This window comes from Nelumbo lutea, chromosome 4 (genome assembly GCF_056320005.1).
Source record: "Nelumbo lutea isolate HS-2025 chromosome 4, American lotus-T2T, whole genome shotgun sequence".
Classification (NCBI taxonomy): Eukaryota; Viridiplantae; Streptophyta; class Magnoliopsida; order Proteales; family Nelumbonaceae; genus Nelumbo; species Nelumbo lutea.
This window is the reverse complement of record NC_142687.1, coordinates 30,609,805-30,630,883: the sequence shown is the minus strand read 5'-3', so window position 1 is coordinate 30,630,883 and position 21,079 is coordinate 30,609,805. Positions and strand designations below refer to the sequence as shown.

The following is a 21,079-nucleotide window of genomic DNA, read 5'->3' as shown; positions in this document are numbered from 1 at the left end:
AACCCAACCCAAGCCCCAACAAACGTTCATGCAACGCATATGTCATGCTATTTGGGCGTATGCCTAATTCTTTAGGCTGTGTTTGATTTGAAGGAAAAAATAGGGAAAGGATGGAAAGGGTGGAGAAACCTTTACAAATCTTGTATAAATTTTTCTACATTTTTCTTCATTTTCCTGTTTTTTCCTTCAAACTAAACATAACTTTAGCGATTGAACAATTGCTTGGTTAATTGTTCATGGATTTATTTTAGGATATGAACCTTTCTTTTATTTAATTTACACGATATGTTAATAGTTAGGCAAGGCTTAACCATAATATATGCCACATGTCACAACCTACCAAAATGTCCTATGAGATATAAACATGGCATGTGCCCAATAATCTATCTTGAATAAGACATAAAGTGTGAATTTTTATGTCCTATGTTTGCTGCATCTGAGTTTAATTAATACAGTCACTTAAGCTACATTTTACCACCTCCTTAAAAGAAATTCGGTATATATCAACAATTCCACTTTCTTTTCTTTTCTATTTCTTTTATTTTAATGTAAGCAACAATAGTTATCTACGTGAAAGGAAGCTCTCCTCATTATTATTCAAGCATTTAAGCCGTATTTCATTTGAAGGAAAAAGTAGGAAAAGGTAGGAAAATCTTTACAAACCTTGTATAGGTTTTTCTGCCTTTTCCCTACTTTTTCCTTCAAACCAAACATAGACTTAAGATGTGTTTGGTTTGAATGAAAAAGTAGGGAAAGGTAAGAAAACCTTTATAAACCTTGTATAGATTTTCCTCATGTTCCCTTCTTCTTTCTACATGTTCCTTCAAACCAAACATAAGCTTAATGTAAGTATTTTTTTTTCTTTTATTGATGTAGTGACTGTTTTTGTTTTAAGAAACAAGACCATCCATGTAGTGACTGTTTTTCCAAAATTAGATTCTAAACTTCGGCTGCATTTTTTTTTTGCCTAAAACGAGGGAATGGATTATTTTTCTTGCACAAGCAGGATATTAATTAGGAAAATGACTTATGTTTTTTAATTATTTTTTTAATATTTTACTTAACTTTAAAGAAATTAATCTGACTAGTTGAGAGTGTTCCAAGATATAAGCTGAGAGGAGAAAGGTGGAATGAAAAAAAAGGCTTGTGCAAAATAAGAAATAATGCCACTTTACTACAACTAATACTCACTCTTTTTGGTTTTCATTGTCATTTTCAAGCAATCAAATGTCATAAGATAGCAATTTTTAGAAAAAGTGTCATTTATAAAATTAAATTGTTCTTGCTCTCCCCCTTTTGCCACAACCTCAACATGAAAATCAAATATATACTTGCTTTAGAAATTTAAAATTTTTTACAACTTGACAAAAGAGTGTATTGTTTTGTTCACACATGACATGAATTTTCTAGAAGTCATGCATTTACATTTTAAATGATGAAAGATAGGTCTACAAACCAAGTGAAGAAATTTTGAATAAGGGTATTATCCAAATTCAATTTGATAACAAAATAGGATATTCGAATTCAGTTTAAATGTGATGGATCTAAAAATTCTTATAACTGAATTTGATTCACTTAAATATATATCCAGACATCCAACTTGACTTATATATATTAAATATTCAAATCTTGCAATTCAAATTACACATGATTTTAAAGCATCAATGGCAATTTCTTTAGAAATTAGTTACTTAGTAATATTCGCCATGTGATTGGGCCCATGCGGGACACGTGGCAGCCTAGGGCGATCCCTAATAATGATCAAATAATGGTTGTTAGAGCTATTTGAGCCATTTACGAGTTATTCGAGCTTGGCTCGGTTCAGTTTAAACTAAGTTTCGAGCTGAATTCAAGCCCAATATATAGGCTCATATGCTAATCAAGCCAAGCTCAAGCCCAATTAAGCTCGGCTTATGAGGCTTATAAGGCTTGTGAGCCTAGTATTAAATAAATCATTTTTATTATATATATATATATATATATATATATATATATATATATATGCATATATGTATAATAGTAAATAATTTTTATAATTCTTAATTTTTGTCTAAAAAATAAAAATAATAATAATTTTATACATATAATTTTTATTTTCTAGAAAAAAAATTGGCTTATAGTTGAGCTCGAGCTGAGCCAAGTTCCAACTTCGAGCTATGAACTGTGCCAAGCTTGAGCTCAAGTCTCTAACTTGAATCGAATTCAAGCTTGATACTATTCCTGTGAACTGAGCTCAAATAACAAAATATTCAGCTCGATTTGACTCGAATTCACCCCTATTGGAGTCATAAAAGTATACTAACCTGACCAACTCAGACCAGTGCATTTTTATATCATATGTTGGTGCAATGCTAGAACATTCTGGAATAACAATTAAGAGCCAATGTGAATCAAGAATATGAACTAACTAAGAAATAAAATATGGTAGAGTAACATTGGTTAAAATAAATTTATATGCATAAGTCATCAATTGAGGAATATTCTAGAATAATCAAGGGTAAAATAATAAATATAAAAGTTTAGGAATGTGAGAGACCCAATCAGATATACACAAGTGACCCACACCCAGATTCATCTTAGACCCAATTTACCTCTCTCCCACATTCTCTCCTATCTCCCTCTCTCTCTCTCTCTCACACACACACACTCTCTCTTTCTCTTGAATTACCACTAGTGGCCTACTTTCTCCTCTCTTTCCCTTGTTGAAATTCTAGCTTCAGCAAACTACAAAGGCATGATCCCTCACCGAAGGGTAAATATGTCGGCTCACCCTCCAGGGGTTTGGCCAAATCTCCTCTCCTCTTTCTTCTCTTCTCTTGAATCACACCATCATCCTCAAACTTTTGGGGTGAGGCAACAATTCATGGCCTTACAATACTAAAGAGAATAGAGACCAACCATGAGGAAAACCTTCCTAAGTCATCAACCCCACCTTACCCAACTAGTATACTCACCAACTGACTCTAGAGATTCGACGACTCTCCCTTGCTCCACCTTTCTAAGTTATAGAAACTGCTCCTGATGAATGCAGCCATGACTGACAAACTAGAGCTTCTTGATCATAATGAATAACTGTCGCCAGAGATATATCCTCCCATGCCATCATCGGCCAAAACTCTCCACACACCATGAAGGTCAAGGGAACTTCGAAACAATTAACCAACCACTAACTCTATTTATAGACAGTGGTTCGACCTATAACTACATCGACCTTGTCATTAAGGACAGGGTTCAAATCCCCAAGTTGTCTATTGTCCATTTAGAAGTGAAAGTGGCCAATAAATATTGACTGCAAAGCTCTATCAAATGTTAATAGGTTTCTATTTGAGTTAAGGGCTCTGAGATTGTGGTTGGGAGCTTAGTGGCTTTGCACGCTAGGTTGGCACCCATACCTTAATAGGGTTCAAGTTAAAGAATCGGAGTTGGTATCATTGGACCAAGCCCCAAAGATTTATCCAAGAGTGGGGAGGTTTACCTATTGCAGTTGTGTGACACTGCCACCCAAGGACAAGATGTATCAACAAAAATCCTAGAAGTTGTTGTAGTCGTAGATTTAGGAATTCATCCAAGAACCCAATTAAGGGGCTGTCATCTATTTGATCCCAGCAAGACCATGTCGTAGTGCTAAAAAAGGAAGGTGTCAGCCCAGTGAATGTGCATCCTAACTGCTATCCATACTACCAAAAGAATGCTATTGAAGGGAGATCATTCAATATTATGTTTCAACATAGATTTTCGAACACTAAACTAGGTAACAGTGAAGGATTGGTTTCCGATACTAGTGATTGATGAACTACCAGACGAGTTTTAGGAGGTGATGATCTTCACCAAGTTGGACCTCATGTCAGGTGATGATCAGATCAAGAATTCAAGATATAAGAGCATAATGTACCAAAGATTGCTTAATTTTATAACTCATCAAGTGTGTAATACGAGTTCTTGGTATGTAAAACCTTTTGGCCTTTTCAAATACGCCTTCTACCGTTTAAGCACTCATGAGCCAAGTCTTCTAGAAGAAGCTAAGGAGATCCATGCTTGTTTAGAGCCTGGCTCGATGGGCATCTATTACATGTATAAGGAAATTTTTTGGATTATTAAGGGATAACTAATTTATATGTCAAGCTTAGTAAGTGCAAATTTCCAGTGGCAAAGGTAGAGTACCTTGGTCATTTGATTTTGTCAGTAGGGGTGGAAGCTATGCCATTTAAGATTGCTAGCATACTCTAATGGCCTCGAATCAAGCCTTTGAAGGAGATCTAGCTAGCTATATGGGAATTCCTTAATTAATTTGCTTGACAAGTTATTACCAAAGGTTCATTTAGAACTATAGACTATAGTGTGGTAGCTAGGCCACTCACTAGTCTTTTGAAGATGGGATCCTAGGGATGGTCGGATTTTAGCTGAGTAGGCATTCAAGGAACTCAAACAGGTGATGACAAGATATTCACCCTGATGTGTGATGTTTTGTGACAAAGGAGTTGGCACTGTATGTCAATCCAAGACGGTGACCATCACCTTTCTTAGCAGGGCTCTCAACAACAGAATTCTAAGCCAATCTACCTATGAGAAGCTCATTACCAATGTCTTAGCAATACAGAAGTGGAGGCCCTATCTCCTTGGGCAACAGTTACAAACAAAAACTGATTACCGCAGCCTTTCTTATATGGTATATAGCAATGAATAACCACTCTTGCCTATCAAAATTTATAAGTTGATTGTTTATGATCACTTTGAAATTATCTACTGAAGGTTAAGAACTCAACTACTAATGATGCGCTCTTTGGAGGGAAGAACTATGCCCCATCCTAACCAGTGTTAGCATGGCTGAAGGAGATCAAAGAGGAAACCGAGAAGGATGCTTATACATAATTGGTCGAATAAGAGCCCATTTAGGATGCACACTTTATTAATTGAGCTATGATGGTTGAGAATTAGTGTTTTAATTTGAAGAACCTACTCAGAGTAGCTTCAAATTTGAGCAGTAGTTTGGGCATTCTAAAAGCCCGTGTTGGCTTTTTGGGTTTTTACCCAACACAGGTTCAGGCATTCCCGTGTAGGGTCAAGATCGAAATGACATAAGTTACATGATGAAAGCCCTCCTAAATGGGTACCAAACCAGGGTCTATTGGGTCCCAAAGGGTCTGATCATTTAAGGAGGGACTCTTATGGATAAAGGGCAGTGTAATGTTAGGACCAACATCACCATTCAGGTGAAAATCTTTGAAGAGATTCATAGTATCCCGTTGAGGAGACATTCAGGGTATCCCAATTCCTTGAGGAGGGGGGAGTTGTCACGTGACTAGCATACGGGATATATCTTTCAATGAATGAAATCATGCATTCCGATTCATTATTTTTCCTTAATTTTCAGTCTTCCTATTGGAGAACAACCTAACCCCTATAAGTAGTGTCCTTCAGCACTATAGCTTGAGGCAATGCTTCATTGACTTCCCAGCAACAAGAGGAAGTATATGACAAATTCTTTCATTTTTGTACTAGATTATAATTTGAATTAGGGTGATCACGATTGCATGCAACAAACAAATATTGGAGCTTGGACATCTTGTCTTTTGATGCGAACTGGCTTTCAAAGTTCTCAATCAATGTTATGAAGAACATGTGGCTTGAGTGTTTTTTTTTCCTGACCATCAGTCCAAGATCAACAAAGATCAAGGTTTTTCCATGAAATCAATTCATAGAAGTGAAGAAAACTTGAAATAAACCAAAAGAAAATAATAGAAAAAAGGGGAAAAAAGAAAATACATTTCTTCTCAATAGGAGGTATGCAGTGGTGGTTAAAAAAGCAAAAAATAAAAATAAAATAAAAACTTCATCAATCTAAGGGAAAAAGAAAGGAGAATAAATTTCTAAAATTTGCATCCTTATTTAGGATTTGCTAAATTTCTTATCTAATGGCATTGGTTTGGAAAGAAATACCTTCTCTCAATGAAAAGGGAAGAAGAAAGGCAGGGTCAAAAACCTCTCAAATTCTCAAGTTCATATTGCAATAGGAATTGAGATGATTGTTAGGGTTACTTTGTTTTAAATTAGGCTTAACTTTAATTAGGGGTGCAACCAGGTAGGCTAAGGTTGAGGATTTGTTAAAATTTAAAAGGCCTAAACTGAGATTTATTGAACAGAAGCAAAATCAACACACACAAGATGACAGATGCCAGGGTAAGAAGAAGAATTAATCCCGAGTATTAATTGCCACTTGAGGCTATTGGTTTTTTTTTTTTTTTTTTTTGCAAAGACCTCGAATTGAGATGAGTTATATCAAGGGTCCATCTAAATTCAATCCCATTGATAAAGAAACCCATTGTTTCTTTGAAGTCTTTGCCAACAGTTTCTTTCATCAATTTGAGCCTCAAAATTAAATCATCAGTACTCTTTGACTCTGTGTCAGATTGTCTTCACTTATCCATTACAATGTTCTAAATACGACTTTTTTCTTTGTAGACCAAGTTCTCAAATTTTCATTCCTCTTTTTTAATGGTTATCCCTTTCAATATCGTAACTAACTTTGAGTTGATCTTATCTTATTCCGTGAATATGATGCATGTCGTCCTTTAATTTGATTGGCCCGACATTCTGCTCGATAAAGCAAAGCAGATCCTATTCTTGTTTCTACAAAAGAAGACCTTAACTTGATCGACTTTTGACACTTAAACATTGTTTCGTATTCAATCAGCTCTAATTCTCTAACACGTTTCGTGATGTGGCAAGACAAACTTGTCCCTGTGCTAGAGGTAACTCCACACTGGCCACGTCATCAGTCATGTCATCAGTTAGATAACAACAATAATTTGTTATATGTGGACTTATCAATCCCAGATAACAATTATCCTGTTATCAACTTATGATAATCATTACCCTTTGTATCTATCATCTTATCTGTACATTCAAATTTGAATTTCAAATTCTATATCTTCTTTTATATAAACTCATGTAAATTCTGCAATTAGTTAATAAGAATTCGCCACTTTCATTGTCTCTTGTATGGTATCAGAGCACTAGAAGACTAACGTCATGTCTAATCAAAGTTCTTCGATCAACTCCCAAGGTGAGTCATCTTCCAGAAATAATGGTTTGGTTACTCTCTCAAGTTTTATGAATGTCATTACAGTTCGCCTAGATAGACACAAATATCTTCTATGGTCTATGCAAATTCTTCCCGCACTCAATGGGTATCGACTCATTGGTTATGTTGATGGATCACTACCATGTCCATCGAAATTTCTTCTTGGTACTAATGATCAATAGATCAACCCCGAATTCATCTCCTAGAATGAACAGGATCAGCTCATAATGAGATGGCTTCTTTCCTCTCTCACAGAGCATGTTCTTGCTCAAGTTATAGGATGCAAAACTTCTAAAGAAGTATGGGATCGGCTCAACCATTTATTTTCCTCCACTAATAAATTCAGGATCCATGATTTGAAGCTAGAGTTAGCACATATTAAAAAAGGCGATATGTCAGTTATATATTATATTCAGAAAATTAAAGGGTTTTTTAACCTCTTGTTGCATCCAATTATTTTATATCAGTTTCTGATCTCATTCACTATCTTCTTGGTGGTTTGCCGCCAGAGTATGATACTTTTGTTATCACAATTATTGTTCATTTGGATGATTTAATCATGCCAAATGTGTAAAGTTTACTTCTTACTTTTGAGAAGTGTCTAGCTTGCCATGCTATTTCTGTAGATTCTCCCTCTGCTAATGTTGCAAATAAGAAAGGCTGGAATACCTCCAGCCACTCATAGCAGCATTATTCAGACAAACCTTGGCAGTTCAATTATTCGAACAACAAGGAACATCCCAACAATGGTTCTAAATGACCTAGTGGTAAGGATAATTCTGTGGATATGTTTGACACACTGCCGCCACTTGCAGGAAATATTTGGAGCTTTTAAGGGTAAAGAAATTTGCAAATAAGAACGCCAATGTGGCTTCTTGCACTACCTCTTCTGTAGTGTCCTCTCGTGACTCCATCTGATATCCAGATTCTAGCGCCACAAATCACCTTATTGCAGATCTCAATAATTTGTCCTTACATAATCCATACAATGGTTATGAGGAAATCACTATTGGTAATGGTATGCATTTACCTATTTCTCACATTGGTTCTTCTACTATTCACACCTCCTTTGGATCCTTTGATTTACATAATATCTTGCATGTACCTCGGATCACTAAGAATTTGTTATCAGTGAGTCAATTCTGCAAGGATAATGATGCAGCCTTTATATTTGATGCTTGTGGTTTTCTTGTAAAGGATCAAATGACAAGGAAAACTCTTTTCAAAGCACCAACTAAAGATGGTTTATACAAGGTGCAATCCACTTCTTCTTGCAGTCCTGCAGTTTTGATTAGAGAATGCACCTCTAAGGACATTTGGCACTTGCGTTTGGGGCATCCAGTCATAGGATTACTTCTCACATTATTTCCAAATATGATTTACTTGTTTCCAATAAAAAATTTTCCTTCTGTATGGCTTATCCTAGAGGAAAAACTCATTCTCTTCCCTTCTCTTCTAGCACTTCAGTTATTATGGAACCATTAGCGTTGATTTTTTCTGATGTTTGGGGTCTTGCACCCACTACTTCGGTTGAAGGATTTAGTTATTATTTATCTTCTATGAATGCATTTAGTAAGTTTATTTGGATATTTCCTATGATTGCTAAATCTCAAGCGCTATCTTTATTTCTTTCATTTAAAAATCATGTTGAAAATTTATTGGACTGTAAAGTCAAGGTTAGACTGATGAAGGAACAAAGTATAAGCCTCTTAATGTTGCACTTCATTCTATGGGAATCTTTCACCGGTGTTCCTGTCCTCATACGCACCAACCGAATGGTGCTATAGAATGCCGACATCATATTATTGTGGAGACAGGCCTTACACTCATGGCTACGGCTTTTGTTCCACAAAACAGGTGGTATGATGCTTTTGAGGCTGTTGTTTTTCTCATAAACAGATTACCTACTCCTACTCTTTCCATAGCTTCCTCGTGGTTTAAACTGTTTGTAACTGCTCCTGATTACACATTACTTAGGGTTTTTGGTTGCTCATGTTATCCATATCTCCGACCTTACCGGTGTTCTAAACTGGAATTTTGTTCTGATGAATGTGTGTTTATGGGCTACAGTCCTTCCCATAAAGGCCATAAGTGCCTTCATCTGCCAACTGGTCATTTATATATCTCTCGCAATGTTGTTTTTAATGAAGGGCACTTCCTGTTTGCTGGTTTATCTACAGATGGGTCTGTGCCTCCTGTACCTGCACCACTGATCCTTGGTCCTCCACCACTTCGGCATGCTTCTTCCAGCTCTACTTCCGTGACTGATACAGTTCAACTTTCTTCTACAAGTATTCCACCTCTTGCTCCTAAACTGCTAGATCCTTCTACATCCACTACTATCTCTCCTGCAAATGAGCCTCCTGCGCTCTCCACTCATCCTATGGAAACTCGTTCTAGGCGTGGTATCTTCAAGCCCAACCCTCGATATGCATTACAAGCTAGCACTCTTAGTGAGACTGAGCCAAGTTGCTATTTCAGGCTCACAAAGATCCTCGTTGGGTTCTTGTAATGGCAGATGAATATAAGGCATTAATCTCTAATTATACTTGGTCATTACTTCCTCTTCCTCCTAACAAAAACATCATTAGCAATCGATGGGTTTATAAGATTAAGCGACAGTCAGACGGTACCATTGAGCGTTTCAAGGCTCGGCTCATTACTAAGGGGTATGCTCAAGAGGCTGGTCTCAATTATGACGAAACATTCAGTCCGGTTGTCAAGCCTACCACTATCCGTATTGTTCTTTCACTTGCTCTCTCCTACAACTGGGGCATTCGTGAACAAGATGTAAGTAATGCTTTTTTACATGGTATTCTGACTAATGAGGTGTATATGAAGCAACCCATTGGGTTCATTGATCCCCGGAACCCTTCCCATGTTTGTCGGCTTAATCACAATTTATATGGCCTCAAACAAGCCCCACGGGCTTAGTTCACTAGGTTGCGAGATTATCTTCTCACCTTGGGCTTCCTTGAATCACGGGTTGATTCATCTCTTTTTATTCAACATAACAAAGAGGAGACACTTATTCTCCTAGTTTATGTCAATGACATTCTAATTATGGGTGCCAGCTCTGCTTCTATTTCATCTCTCATTGCTAATTTATCATCTAAGTTTGCCTTGCGGGATGTTGGTCCAGCGCACTACTTCTTGGGAGTTGAGTTGACTCGCTCTTCTTCCGGTATTCATTTGTCACAACATAAGTATATATCCGACTTGTTAATACATGCTCAGATGCATGAAGCTAAACCGTCACCTACCCCAATGTCTGCCAGCACTCGGCTTGACTCCTCACAAGGTGAATCTCTCTCTGATCCTTCTTTCTATAGAAGCATTGTTGGTGAACTCAAATATGTAACATTGACACAACCAAACATTTGTTTTTCAATAAACAAAGTTTGCCAGTTTCTTAAAGCTCCCACCATCGTTCATTAGGCGGGAGTCAAGCGCATACTTCGCTATCTAAAGAGTAGTATCACGCATGGACTATCTATTCTTCGATCCAAAACTCTTACTCTCACTATCTTTGTTGATGCTGGTTGGGCAAGCTGCCCTATTGATAGGCGATCTCAAAGTGGTTATTCTATATTTTTGGGCCCCAATCTTGTATGTTGGAGCTCGAAGAAGCAATCTACTGTCTCTAGGTCCAGCACGGAAGTGGAGTATTGGTGTCTTGCCTCCACTCTTGCAGAACTCTTTTGGATTACCATGCTCCTCTCTGAACTTGGCATTCAGCTCTCTCTTGCTACTATTTGGTGTGATAATATGGGTGCCAAATCCTTAGCTTACAATCCGGTCCATCATGGTTGCACAAAACATATCGAAGTTGATGTTCATTTCATTAGGGACTTGGTTGCAAAGAAACTCCTCTCCATCCATTACGTGCCCAGCGATGATCAGCTCGCCAACTTGCTCACTAAACCGCTTCCTTCCACCCGGTTTTTTCATCTCAAGAGCAAGCTGACCATTGGTCCACCCTTGTCCAGCTTGAGGGGGGATGCTAGAGATAACTCCACACTGGCCACGTCATCAACCATGTCATCAGTTAGATAACAACAATAATTTGTTATTTGTGGACTTATCAATCCCAGATAACAATTATCCTGTTATCAACTTATGATAATCATTATCCTGCTGAATCTATCATCTTATCTGTACATTCAAACTTGAATTTCAAATTCTGTATCTCCTATATAAACTCATATAACTTCTGCAATTAGTTAATAAGAATTCGTCACTTTCATTGTCTCTTGTACCCTATCTATGTACATACTCATGGGAACGAAGAATAAGTAGTTGTGCCTAACCGGCCCACTTTCTAATGATGATTTAGCCCAGCTGGTTATGATAGCAAAATGGGTAAGCTGGATTTCGTTCATCTCTCTCTCTCTCTCCTGCCACCCCAAGAAGTCTCTCTCCTGTCACTCTACGTCCCAGAAACGGCTCTACTTGTTCCTTCTCCAGCTACTTGTTCACAGAAGAAGATTCAGCCCAACAGTTACGTACTCCATTTGCAGAACAAAAGGAATTGCATTACAACGGCTACGGTCAAAAGAAACGGGATTTGCTGTAAGCAAAAACTTTATATACACCATGAAATTAAAGCAAAGGAGTTGGCCCTTTGGGAATAGATCTTCTCATAAATTTAACATAAGTATATAGAAACGTGAATGAATGCTATGTAATAAGCAGAATTTTTACTTGCAGGAGATCCGGGCTCATTGTTAAAGGTCCATTATTGAATGGCGGAGTATAGAGTGATATTGACAGAGTTACTGACTTATCTCCATTTTTTTGGGTTCTTTTGTTTTTTTTTTCTCCGTTTTTCATAGAACAACGAGACACAAGGGCTTGCATGACAGGATCAGCTAGACCAGGTTGAATTTTTAGCGCCCAAAATGAGCTTGGACCTGTTCTATATTTATAGACATTGCCTACTGCAAGGTCCTCAACAAGTACCAAGTTAGACGAAAACAGGAAAATAAAAGATTAACGATGCGTTATTTACTTGATTTTAACAACCCATGGCTTGATTTCAACCAATTCTCAACTCAGCTTTCTAATCCCAAGTATTTGGGGTCAGTTATATATGAATTCCGTCCTGCCATTATACGTATAATATACATAAATATACATATGATATATAAAAATATATATATATACCAGTCAGTTTGGTTAGCTGCCACCAAAACTGAACCGACTGATTCAGTTAACCAGAATTTTTAGTTCAGTCTCGTCAGTTTGGTTCGGTTTTTCAGAATTGTCAGATTACAATTCCTTCAATCACTTTTCTACCACTACCAATATAAAAATTTGGGGTTTTGGTGGTGTTACATAAACACTGTCAAAAATACTACAAACGTCGCTAAAAGCTTCCCACGACGTTTGCACAAATGTCAGGCCTATAAAAGTTTCAAAAAGTTTTCATGACGTTTGTGATGACTTTTTGCAACGTTTGCAAATGTCGTCAAAAATGTTACATACGTTGCCAAACATGTAATTGTTAGCAATGCTTATAAATGCCATCAAAAGTGAAACTTTCAGCTACGTTTATATGTCACCGAACATGAGTTGGGTCCCTTTAGTAACACCTTTAGTGACATTTAACAAACATTGCCAAAAGTTAATTTTTTTCGTATTTTTTCGTTTTTTGGTATCCCAATAATTTTAAATCATATGCTATTACATGTTATACACTTATTCATCATATTCATCCATATAATCATTTAATTAATTGATAATATAAATATATATTAAAATAAAACAAATGAAACTTTAATATTATTAATAAAATTATTTATAATTAAACATTATGTTTAAAAAATATATACAAAAAAAGAAGAAAAAATATCATTCAAAATGAAGGGATTTCCCCTTCACATTGGCATTCTCCCTTTCCCTACTCGTTACATGTGCATGAGAAGGCCCTTTGCCAATTTATTGAATGTCTTGCAAAAGACAAAATAATGATGTTATTTTCATAACAAAATATATGAAAGTATAAACATAAAGTTAAATTTAACTTATCTTACCAGGTTAAATGGTGGTGTTGCATGATGGGGATGGAGATCTCTAAGTGGAACGGGAGTATTTTTCTGACCCATGCATGGCTCTACACAAAAACATAGTGTATTTATATATAAGATAACATTGAATAAAATTGATGTTTTGTGTGCAGTCTAATACAAAGTCTATGGTATTGATGTTGTACATCCAAGATGTGCCAAACCAAAAACGCAACAGATAATATCCTGCTATTCAGATGTGGCCAAGGTAGAAGAACAAAGTCGTGCATCGAGGTGATCTACAACCACAGAAGAAATCAGAGGCCCTAAGAGAGGATCCCTAGGAAAGCACTCTGATGCTCAAATTAGTAGCCAGAGGATGAAGTCAATTGGGCCAAGCTTTAGAGAGAAAGCTGATACAAGCCAAAGAGAGCAGTAAGGTAACAAGGGAGCCAAGAGTCGAAAAGCCCTTTATCCAAGAGAGAGATGCCTTTAAATAGGTGAATATCCATATTGTAATTGAACGGGCTCCACGGGGTTTTCAGGATGAGACTGCCCACCAAGGTTCTCAAGAGGCTCTGTCCTCTCCGACAGGGGCACATCTCCTCGTTCGTGTGCGGTTTCGCTTCATCGCGAGGCTTTTGGTGACACAATTGCATAGGTGCGTCCTAACATGGTCCGAAGACATCGGCCACAGAAGCAACCACGTGACAACTTCGACCACAGCTAGGGCACCATCCGAACAGGTATAACCAAACTATTTGACTTGCAAAGAAGCATTGCTATTGCAGAAATCTGAAAACAAAATAACACTAAGCTATGATCAAGACAAATGACATAGCTAACATTGACTTTTGTAGCTTAGTTAATCGGTTCCATATGATGTTGAAAGTTAGAACCAAATTATTATACGAATATGGCAACTTCATTTCAAATTCAATGTCATTTGAGGTCTTTGAAAAGTCTGAGTTTATAGTTTTCTTGTCTTCGATTAGCGTCATTACAAGTTCACTCATTAGGGGAGCATTCCTGGGTTGAATTTTTTAAATTGCAATATAAAACGAAGGAAAATGAAGAAAAGAAGAGAACTAATAATATTTAATAGCAATTGAGTTGCAAAATTGAACCCACTCTTGAGGAACAGTTGAACTTAAAAACTTAAGCTGTTAGATGAGCTTTCTGAATGGGTTTTTATTTCTTAACATGCACCCACACAAAAGCTTATCAGAATTGAAGCATGGAGAAGAACAAACACACCCATAACTTGTAGAAATTTAATTAACCATAAAGGAAGCGGCGAGGATCAAATACTACATTACTTGGTCAAATAGGTCGTTCTAGTAGCCTCTCAATAAACTGTTCAACTTAAAAGTTTTAAGCGGTTAGATGAGATGCCTAAATAGGTTTTTATTATCTAAAACCTACTTTCTAAAAGAGGAGACACAAAGTTACAAGACAGAAGCCTAACAATGAAGTAGATGTGCCGTGCAAAATTGACATCACATATGTAAACAAACCCACCTCAATAATCACACAAATCTACATCTAGCCAAAGCCAAAAACTACTCAAATTAAGTTTATGTATCATCTCCGTTACAAGTATTGGGAAATAAAAAAAAAATTAAAAAATTAAAAAGGTTGGTTTGGAATCCTTCCATTTAGTACTGGGTCCTACTAAGAAATCTAAAGAGCTAAAGATAAATATGATGAAGCAATGAGAGTACATTCTTCATTTTTGTATTCATTTGCTCTATCAAGTAAAATCCTACTAAAATCACCCAAAAGGCTATTATTAAGCTAACATTGTACTACTCTGATATTTGGCTTATTGACATATTGAGGTCTTCTTTATCTACCTAGTTAGAGTGGGTCAGGAGTCAGAACCCATACTGATATGAGACACATTTTGAAGATGACACGTAAAATACAAAGTTGAGGGAAAGTTGTCAAGTAATTTTGTAAATCAATTTTCTCATTATCTCTTATTTTCTGTCAAGCCAAACATGGCCTTAAGGCCCTCTGTCCAGAATTTAGGGCAATCTATTGCAGGTGGCTGCAGGTCTGGACATGGCACAATACATCTCATGCAAAAAACAAGCTAACTCCAAGAGTACTAGCTTATTCAATATAGTTGCCCATGTCCGACCTGTCACATGTTGCTAATTAATTAATTCCAGATCCTTATCTTTCATCAAATTCAACAATACAGCAACTCCAACGCAGACTCAAAAAAAAACTTGGAAGAGTCATAACACATCTTCCACATAACTATGCATGGTACTAACAACACCATAATAGTGTTAAATATATTATAATTTCTGTATCTCTGTTGGTTCAAAGCAGTCAAGATATTTTTACTCTTTAATGCTTTCATGTGTTCCAAGGAAACAAAGTTTAATGAGCAATTAGATATATAAATCTAAACAATTTTCTATCTTTTTAACCAAAGAAACAGATTCCAGTTGTGTGGCTTTTAAAGCCATCCACAGTTCTCTTCTTTATTTATTTATCTATTTTGTAAACGACCTCCAATTACTACTGCATGTTAGGAGGCGTTCACCAACATGCATGCGGTTCATTATTCATATTTCCATTGTTTTTTATAGCTTTCTACTTGCACCAAGCTACTCTTTATTTCTGGTGCAGTTGTTGCACTTGATCATATCATCTCAATCAACTTTTACGGTTCGACCATAATGCTGAAAAGGTATGATACTGAAAAAACTTACAATCAATCAATGAACTTATTTCTAATTTTATCATTTCTAGTTTTTGTCACTCACCATCTCAGCATATTATGATTATCCACATTCATTTTGAATATAATGTTTCTTGATTGCTTAATACTTTATCCCGATAATTTAGTAGAACCTGCAAAACAACAGACTAGATGCACGCCTTCCAATGACTTCAGTCACTCTGCCCTATATATATATAAAACTCTAGTGTCTAACACCCTATTGTCGTCAATTGTCCAATCTCATTTTATAGTCTTTAAATATTAGAACTCGAATCTCATCTTGCAAATATTTGAAAATCACTACAAGCCAATTACGTTTTGAGGAAATAACTTCAACCCTAACCCAATTAAGTTTGGTATGGACTTTTTTTGTTTTTTTTCAGTATCGTTTGAAAGGGCTACACAATGGGGTAGCCCATCCCCCAACACATAACATCCCAACTTAAGTGCAGGCAGGATTTGATTCCAAGTCTTCACTATAATCAGCACGATACCTTCTCAATCAGTTGGCTGGCACCTTGCAAGTTTGGTATAGATTTGACTCAATCTGAATTTCATCAAAAACAACTCTAACCTTATTCCATGGTTTTTAAAAACGAACCGGTCAGGGGTCTGATTACCGGTTTGAACGGTCTGACGGCAAGTCTGTTTTGACAAAAAAATAAAAATAAAATAAAATTTTAAAAATTTGAAAAACGGTTAAAACCATTCAAAGGGTTCAAACAATTCGAATGATTAACCAGCCAATTCAGCGATTTACTAATCAAAATCAACAGTTTTAGGGAAAAAAGCAATTTTGGAAGAAAATGAAACCGGTTCTCGGTTTTTCTGGTCCAGTCCGGTCCTGTTTTGAAAACAGTGCCTTATCACCACAAAATAAAGCGAGGCTATTATTAAATCCAGTCCAACCCATCCCATGATTGTACACGTTGGTACATTCCACCAAGCCTATATTCACAAATGTTTCAATGCTACAATGTCAACTAATTAGGTTTATCACAAATTCATTTAAACCCAAACCCAATCAAGGCTGACCTGAGTAATAGGACCGGGTCAGTAGAAATTTACCAACCCACTAACATCCCTAGCTAATTTATGGAGAGGTGAGACGTGATATACACTGGGGTGATTTCTGGAATGGAGAGAGACTTGTTTGATTTGATTTTCTTTTCTCCAGATTCGTTCAAACATGGCAGTCTTTAGAAAGAGGTGGCATCTGGTCAAATGGTCCAGTCCCTGAGGTTGAGGTGACACCTAAATGATTGGGAATCTGATTCCATGGACTGATTATTGCTTCAATATTTAAGCACAAGGATTCAGTTGTATGAAAAAAAGCTCTGAAATTCCTCCAGTTTTGTGAACTTGGATTGGTCTAGCTCAGGTTACATTGATTCCTCTAGATAGGAATTTATATTACAAGAAGGCTCATCACATCCCACATCCAAAATATCCTTTTATCTTAAGATAAGTGGACAGTGGACGGCCACAAAGTTGAGGGGACAAAATTCCAACTATCAACCATTTGATGTTTGGAGGGGGATCAGAACACTAGAAATATCTGCGCCTTATGTTATTCAAGAGGGCCAGCCAGTTATAATTAAGGGTTGCCATTGCATGCCTAGGCCCTAGCTAGGTGGTCAATTCTGTGGAATTTCCTTCTCTTTTCTTTAATTTCTTCTATATAAAGCTGCAGCTGCATGGACCAGAACCGAATCACACCCAAATTATAATTAGACAACTGGGGAAACCTTTACCTACTCTCACTGTAGGAATCCTCCTTATAGGAGGGTATGTAGACAGCCCCTCTCTGGGGGTGGTTCAGCGGACTTCCGTTAATTTCTCCCCCTTCTTCTTTCCGCTCACCAGTCACCACCATTCCAGGTTTAATCAACAGTACTCTTACCAAATTTGATGGGCTTGCATATTATTAGAAGACTAAACTTGTAATTTACAATTTATTAGTTTTCCCCTTTTTTGTTTTTTTCTCATTTGCTATATATGTCTCTTTGTAATATTTCCCGGATCAATGAAACGAGAATTATCTCTCTCTCCAAATTGCGAAATTGCGATATGGTATCAGAGCATCCATCGCCTTCTCAGCCAAACCACTCCCCTGCTCCGGAATCAAGACCGCTAGTGGTTTCATGGCTCCTGCTCTAACGGCCCTCTCTTTGTTCTGCTTCATCGAGCAAAGCTTGGAGAACGTTGTAAGCGCGTCTTTCTTCCCTCGATTCGATCCATTCAGGAGCAAAGAAACCAAATGGCGGGATGGCACCGCACGCACCAATAGAGATCTTGTTGTCTTCGATGAATGAGAGACTAAGCAGAGCACAAGCAGCGTTCTGCTTTGACACCTCTGTACCGGTTTTCAGAGCTTCATAAATTTTCTGCTATATCATTTTCCGGCGTCGCCATTATCACAGACGCGCTCAAAGATAGGCTCTCTGTTTTCTTTTTTCTGCGTTTCTTTGGGAGATTGTCCTCTCGTTTGTTCTTTCTGATCTCGACAAGATTGTCTTCCCTTCTTCGCCGAGCCTCGTCTGCATCAACACCAATCTTGTAGGATTTTCTTGCGAACATCGGTTCGGGAACTAAGAGTATCTCGTTGTTCTTTTCCCAACGGCACTGAATTGAGAAGGATTCGCTGGCAGAAATATTCTCCAAGATCTGATTTCTTCATCACAATCTTTCTGCGGCACTAAACAGCAGGTTCAGACAGATCTAGTTCTCTGTTTCACAATCTCGCCGACAGTAGGGCTTTGCAGATCGGAAAATCTGTTGCTGGTTTCTTCTTCTTGCTGCTACTGGTGTTGTTGAGCAAGCTGATTGGAAATATTATCAGAACGGCTTTGCAGATCGGAAAATCTGTTGTTGGTTTCTTCTTCTTGCTGCTACTGGTATTGTTGAGCAAGCTGATTGGAAGTATTATCAGAACATCCTCCATACTCTGCAATACTGATTCGATTAAAGGATAGTTTGAACATCTGAGAAGGGCTCTCCATTACTGTCCGCTTTTGAAGTTCTATTGAACAACTGGAAATATTATCGTTGCTTGTTCTGTTTGGAGGCGTCCCTTCGGTCTTCCGCTTGCATACATCGGTGGGGGCTCTTGGACGAAATTTTCTCTAATCAGAATTTTTTTTTCTTGGCTGGCCTTCTGTTTGCATACATCGATTTCACAGAATTAGTTCAATTTGATCAAGTCTTTCTGCTGTAATCAACATGGCAAACAACGAGATTCATTCTATTGTGCAACAACAAAATGCAGTTACAGCAAGGCCTGAAGATACACCATCAAATCCGTTCTACCTTCATCCGAAAGAGAATCCATCTCTAGTGTTAGTTTCACCAGTTTTATCAGGGCCTTACTTTCATTCATGATTTAGATCCATGCGAATGGCTTTGCTCTCAAAGAATAAGCTTGGTTTTGTTGATGAAAGCATACTAATTCCTTCGAAGGATGATCCTATTTATCCAGCCTGGAAAAGATGCAACACAATGGTTTATTCATGGTTAGTCCGTTCCTTATCACCTTCAATTGGTAAAAGCATTTTGTGGTTAGACAATGCTATGGATATTTGGAAGGACTTATATGATAGGTTTTCTCAAGGAGATGCTATAAGAATCTCAGAACTGCAAGAAGAGATTTATAATTTTCGACAAAACTCACTCTCTATCAATGATTATCACACACAATTAAAGATTCTGTGGGATGAATATGTTACTCTTAGACATGTTTTAGTTTGCACTTGTGAGCCCCAATGTTCTTGTCAAGCACTCAAAGATGTTAAGAAAGTTTATCAGAATGATTATTCTATCAGATTCTTGAAAGGCCTCAATGATAATTTCGCAACAGTAAGGTCACAAATCTTCTTGATGGATCCTTTGCCCAACATTAACAAATTGTTTTATTTAGTACTTAAGCATGAAAGACAGTTCAATAATCCTATGATTAAGCTTGAGGAACCAGCCTCTGTGTTCTTAACCCAAGGACAATGATCTAATTACAATCGAAGACCATTTGTTCCACAAAATTCACAGCAATCTCAGATATCTTTTTCCCCTTCTAAATCTAGTTCAGGAACCACTAATTCAAGAGGGTCCTATACTAATACAGGATCCAAGCCAATCTGTAGCTATTGTAACACTCTAGGACATACAGTTGAAACTTACTATAAAAAGCACGGATATCCAGTTGGCTATAGAGGAGGAAAAGGCAGATTTGGTTCAAAAGCTACATATGCCAATCAAGTTTCTTATAATAGTGAATTAGCAGACGAAGGCACAGATGTTGCAGATTCTTCAATTCCTAATTCTGCATCTAGAGTTCATAATGAATTCACTTCAGCCAATAATGTGGCCACCTCTTCGATTACTCAGGACCAATACAATCAACTCATGAGTCTGCTTCAACAAGTCAGCCTTGCTCCTGGTTCCACATTAGCGTCTTTCTCCACACCTTAGGTCAATCAGCTAACATCAACCTTTACTCAAATTGCTAATGAGTCAGGTAAATTCATTCTTTTATGCACCATTAATGATAATGAATTTCATCAAACACACTGGATTCTTGATAGCGGTGCCACTGATCATATAACCAATAGTTTATCCAATTTTTCAACCTATACACCTATCACAAATATACGTCATTTTACCCAATAATCAAAAGGTTTCAGTTTTTTACATAGGAACTGTTCTATTCTCTTCCAATTTTGTACTTCATAATGTTCTTTATATACCTCATTTCTCTTTTAATCTTATATCTACTAGCAAGCTTACTGATTCATATCCTTATTGTCTCATTTTTCAACACAATCTTTGTATCCTCCAGGATCATCAATGCTGGAAGATGATTGGATTAGCTAAGAAATTCAATGGCCTCTATAAGCTTATCCTACCTTTTGTTTCTTGTAATTCTTCCATTACTTGTAATTCTGTTTCTGTTCCTTTTTGTAATAAGCCTAATGCAACTGATATATGGCATTTTAGGATGGGGCATTTGTTCAATCCTCGATTGAAACTTTTGAGAGCATTGGATCATTCTATAACACTACCATCTTCAAATTAATGTTCCATATGTCATTATGCCAAACAAAGAAAACTTTCATTCCCTATTAGTTAATCTACTTCTGCCAACTGTTTTGATTTGATTCACATTGATACATGGGGTCCTTTTTCTACTCCTTCATTTTATGGACATAAATATTTTTTGACAATAGTTGATGACAAGAGTAGATTTACATGAATATA

The 21,079-nt window shown here is 37.0% G+C and overlaps 1 protein-coding gene across 1 annotated transcript; it reads left to right on the top strand.

Moving 5' to 3' along the window:
- Positions 1–9,592: 9,592 nt before the first annotated feature.
- Positions 9,593–20,897, top strand: LOC148854946 (uncharacterized). Its single transcript, XM_088984869.1, has 5 exons — positions 9,593–9,871; positions 15,696–15,796; positions 19,216–19,684; positions 19,871–20,245; positions 20,661–20,897. The coding sequence occupies exons 1-5, from the start codon at positions 9,593–9,595 to the stop codon at positions 20,895–20,897; spliced, it is 1,461 nt and encodes a 486-aa protein (XP_088840995.1).
- The last annotated feature ends 182 nt before the right edge of the window (positions 20,898–21,079 follow it).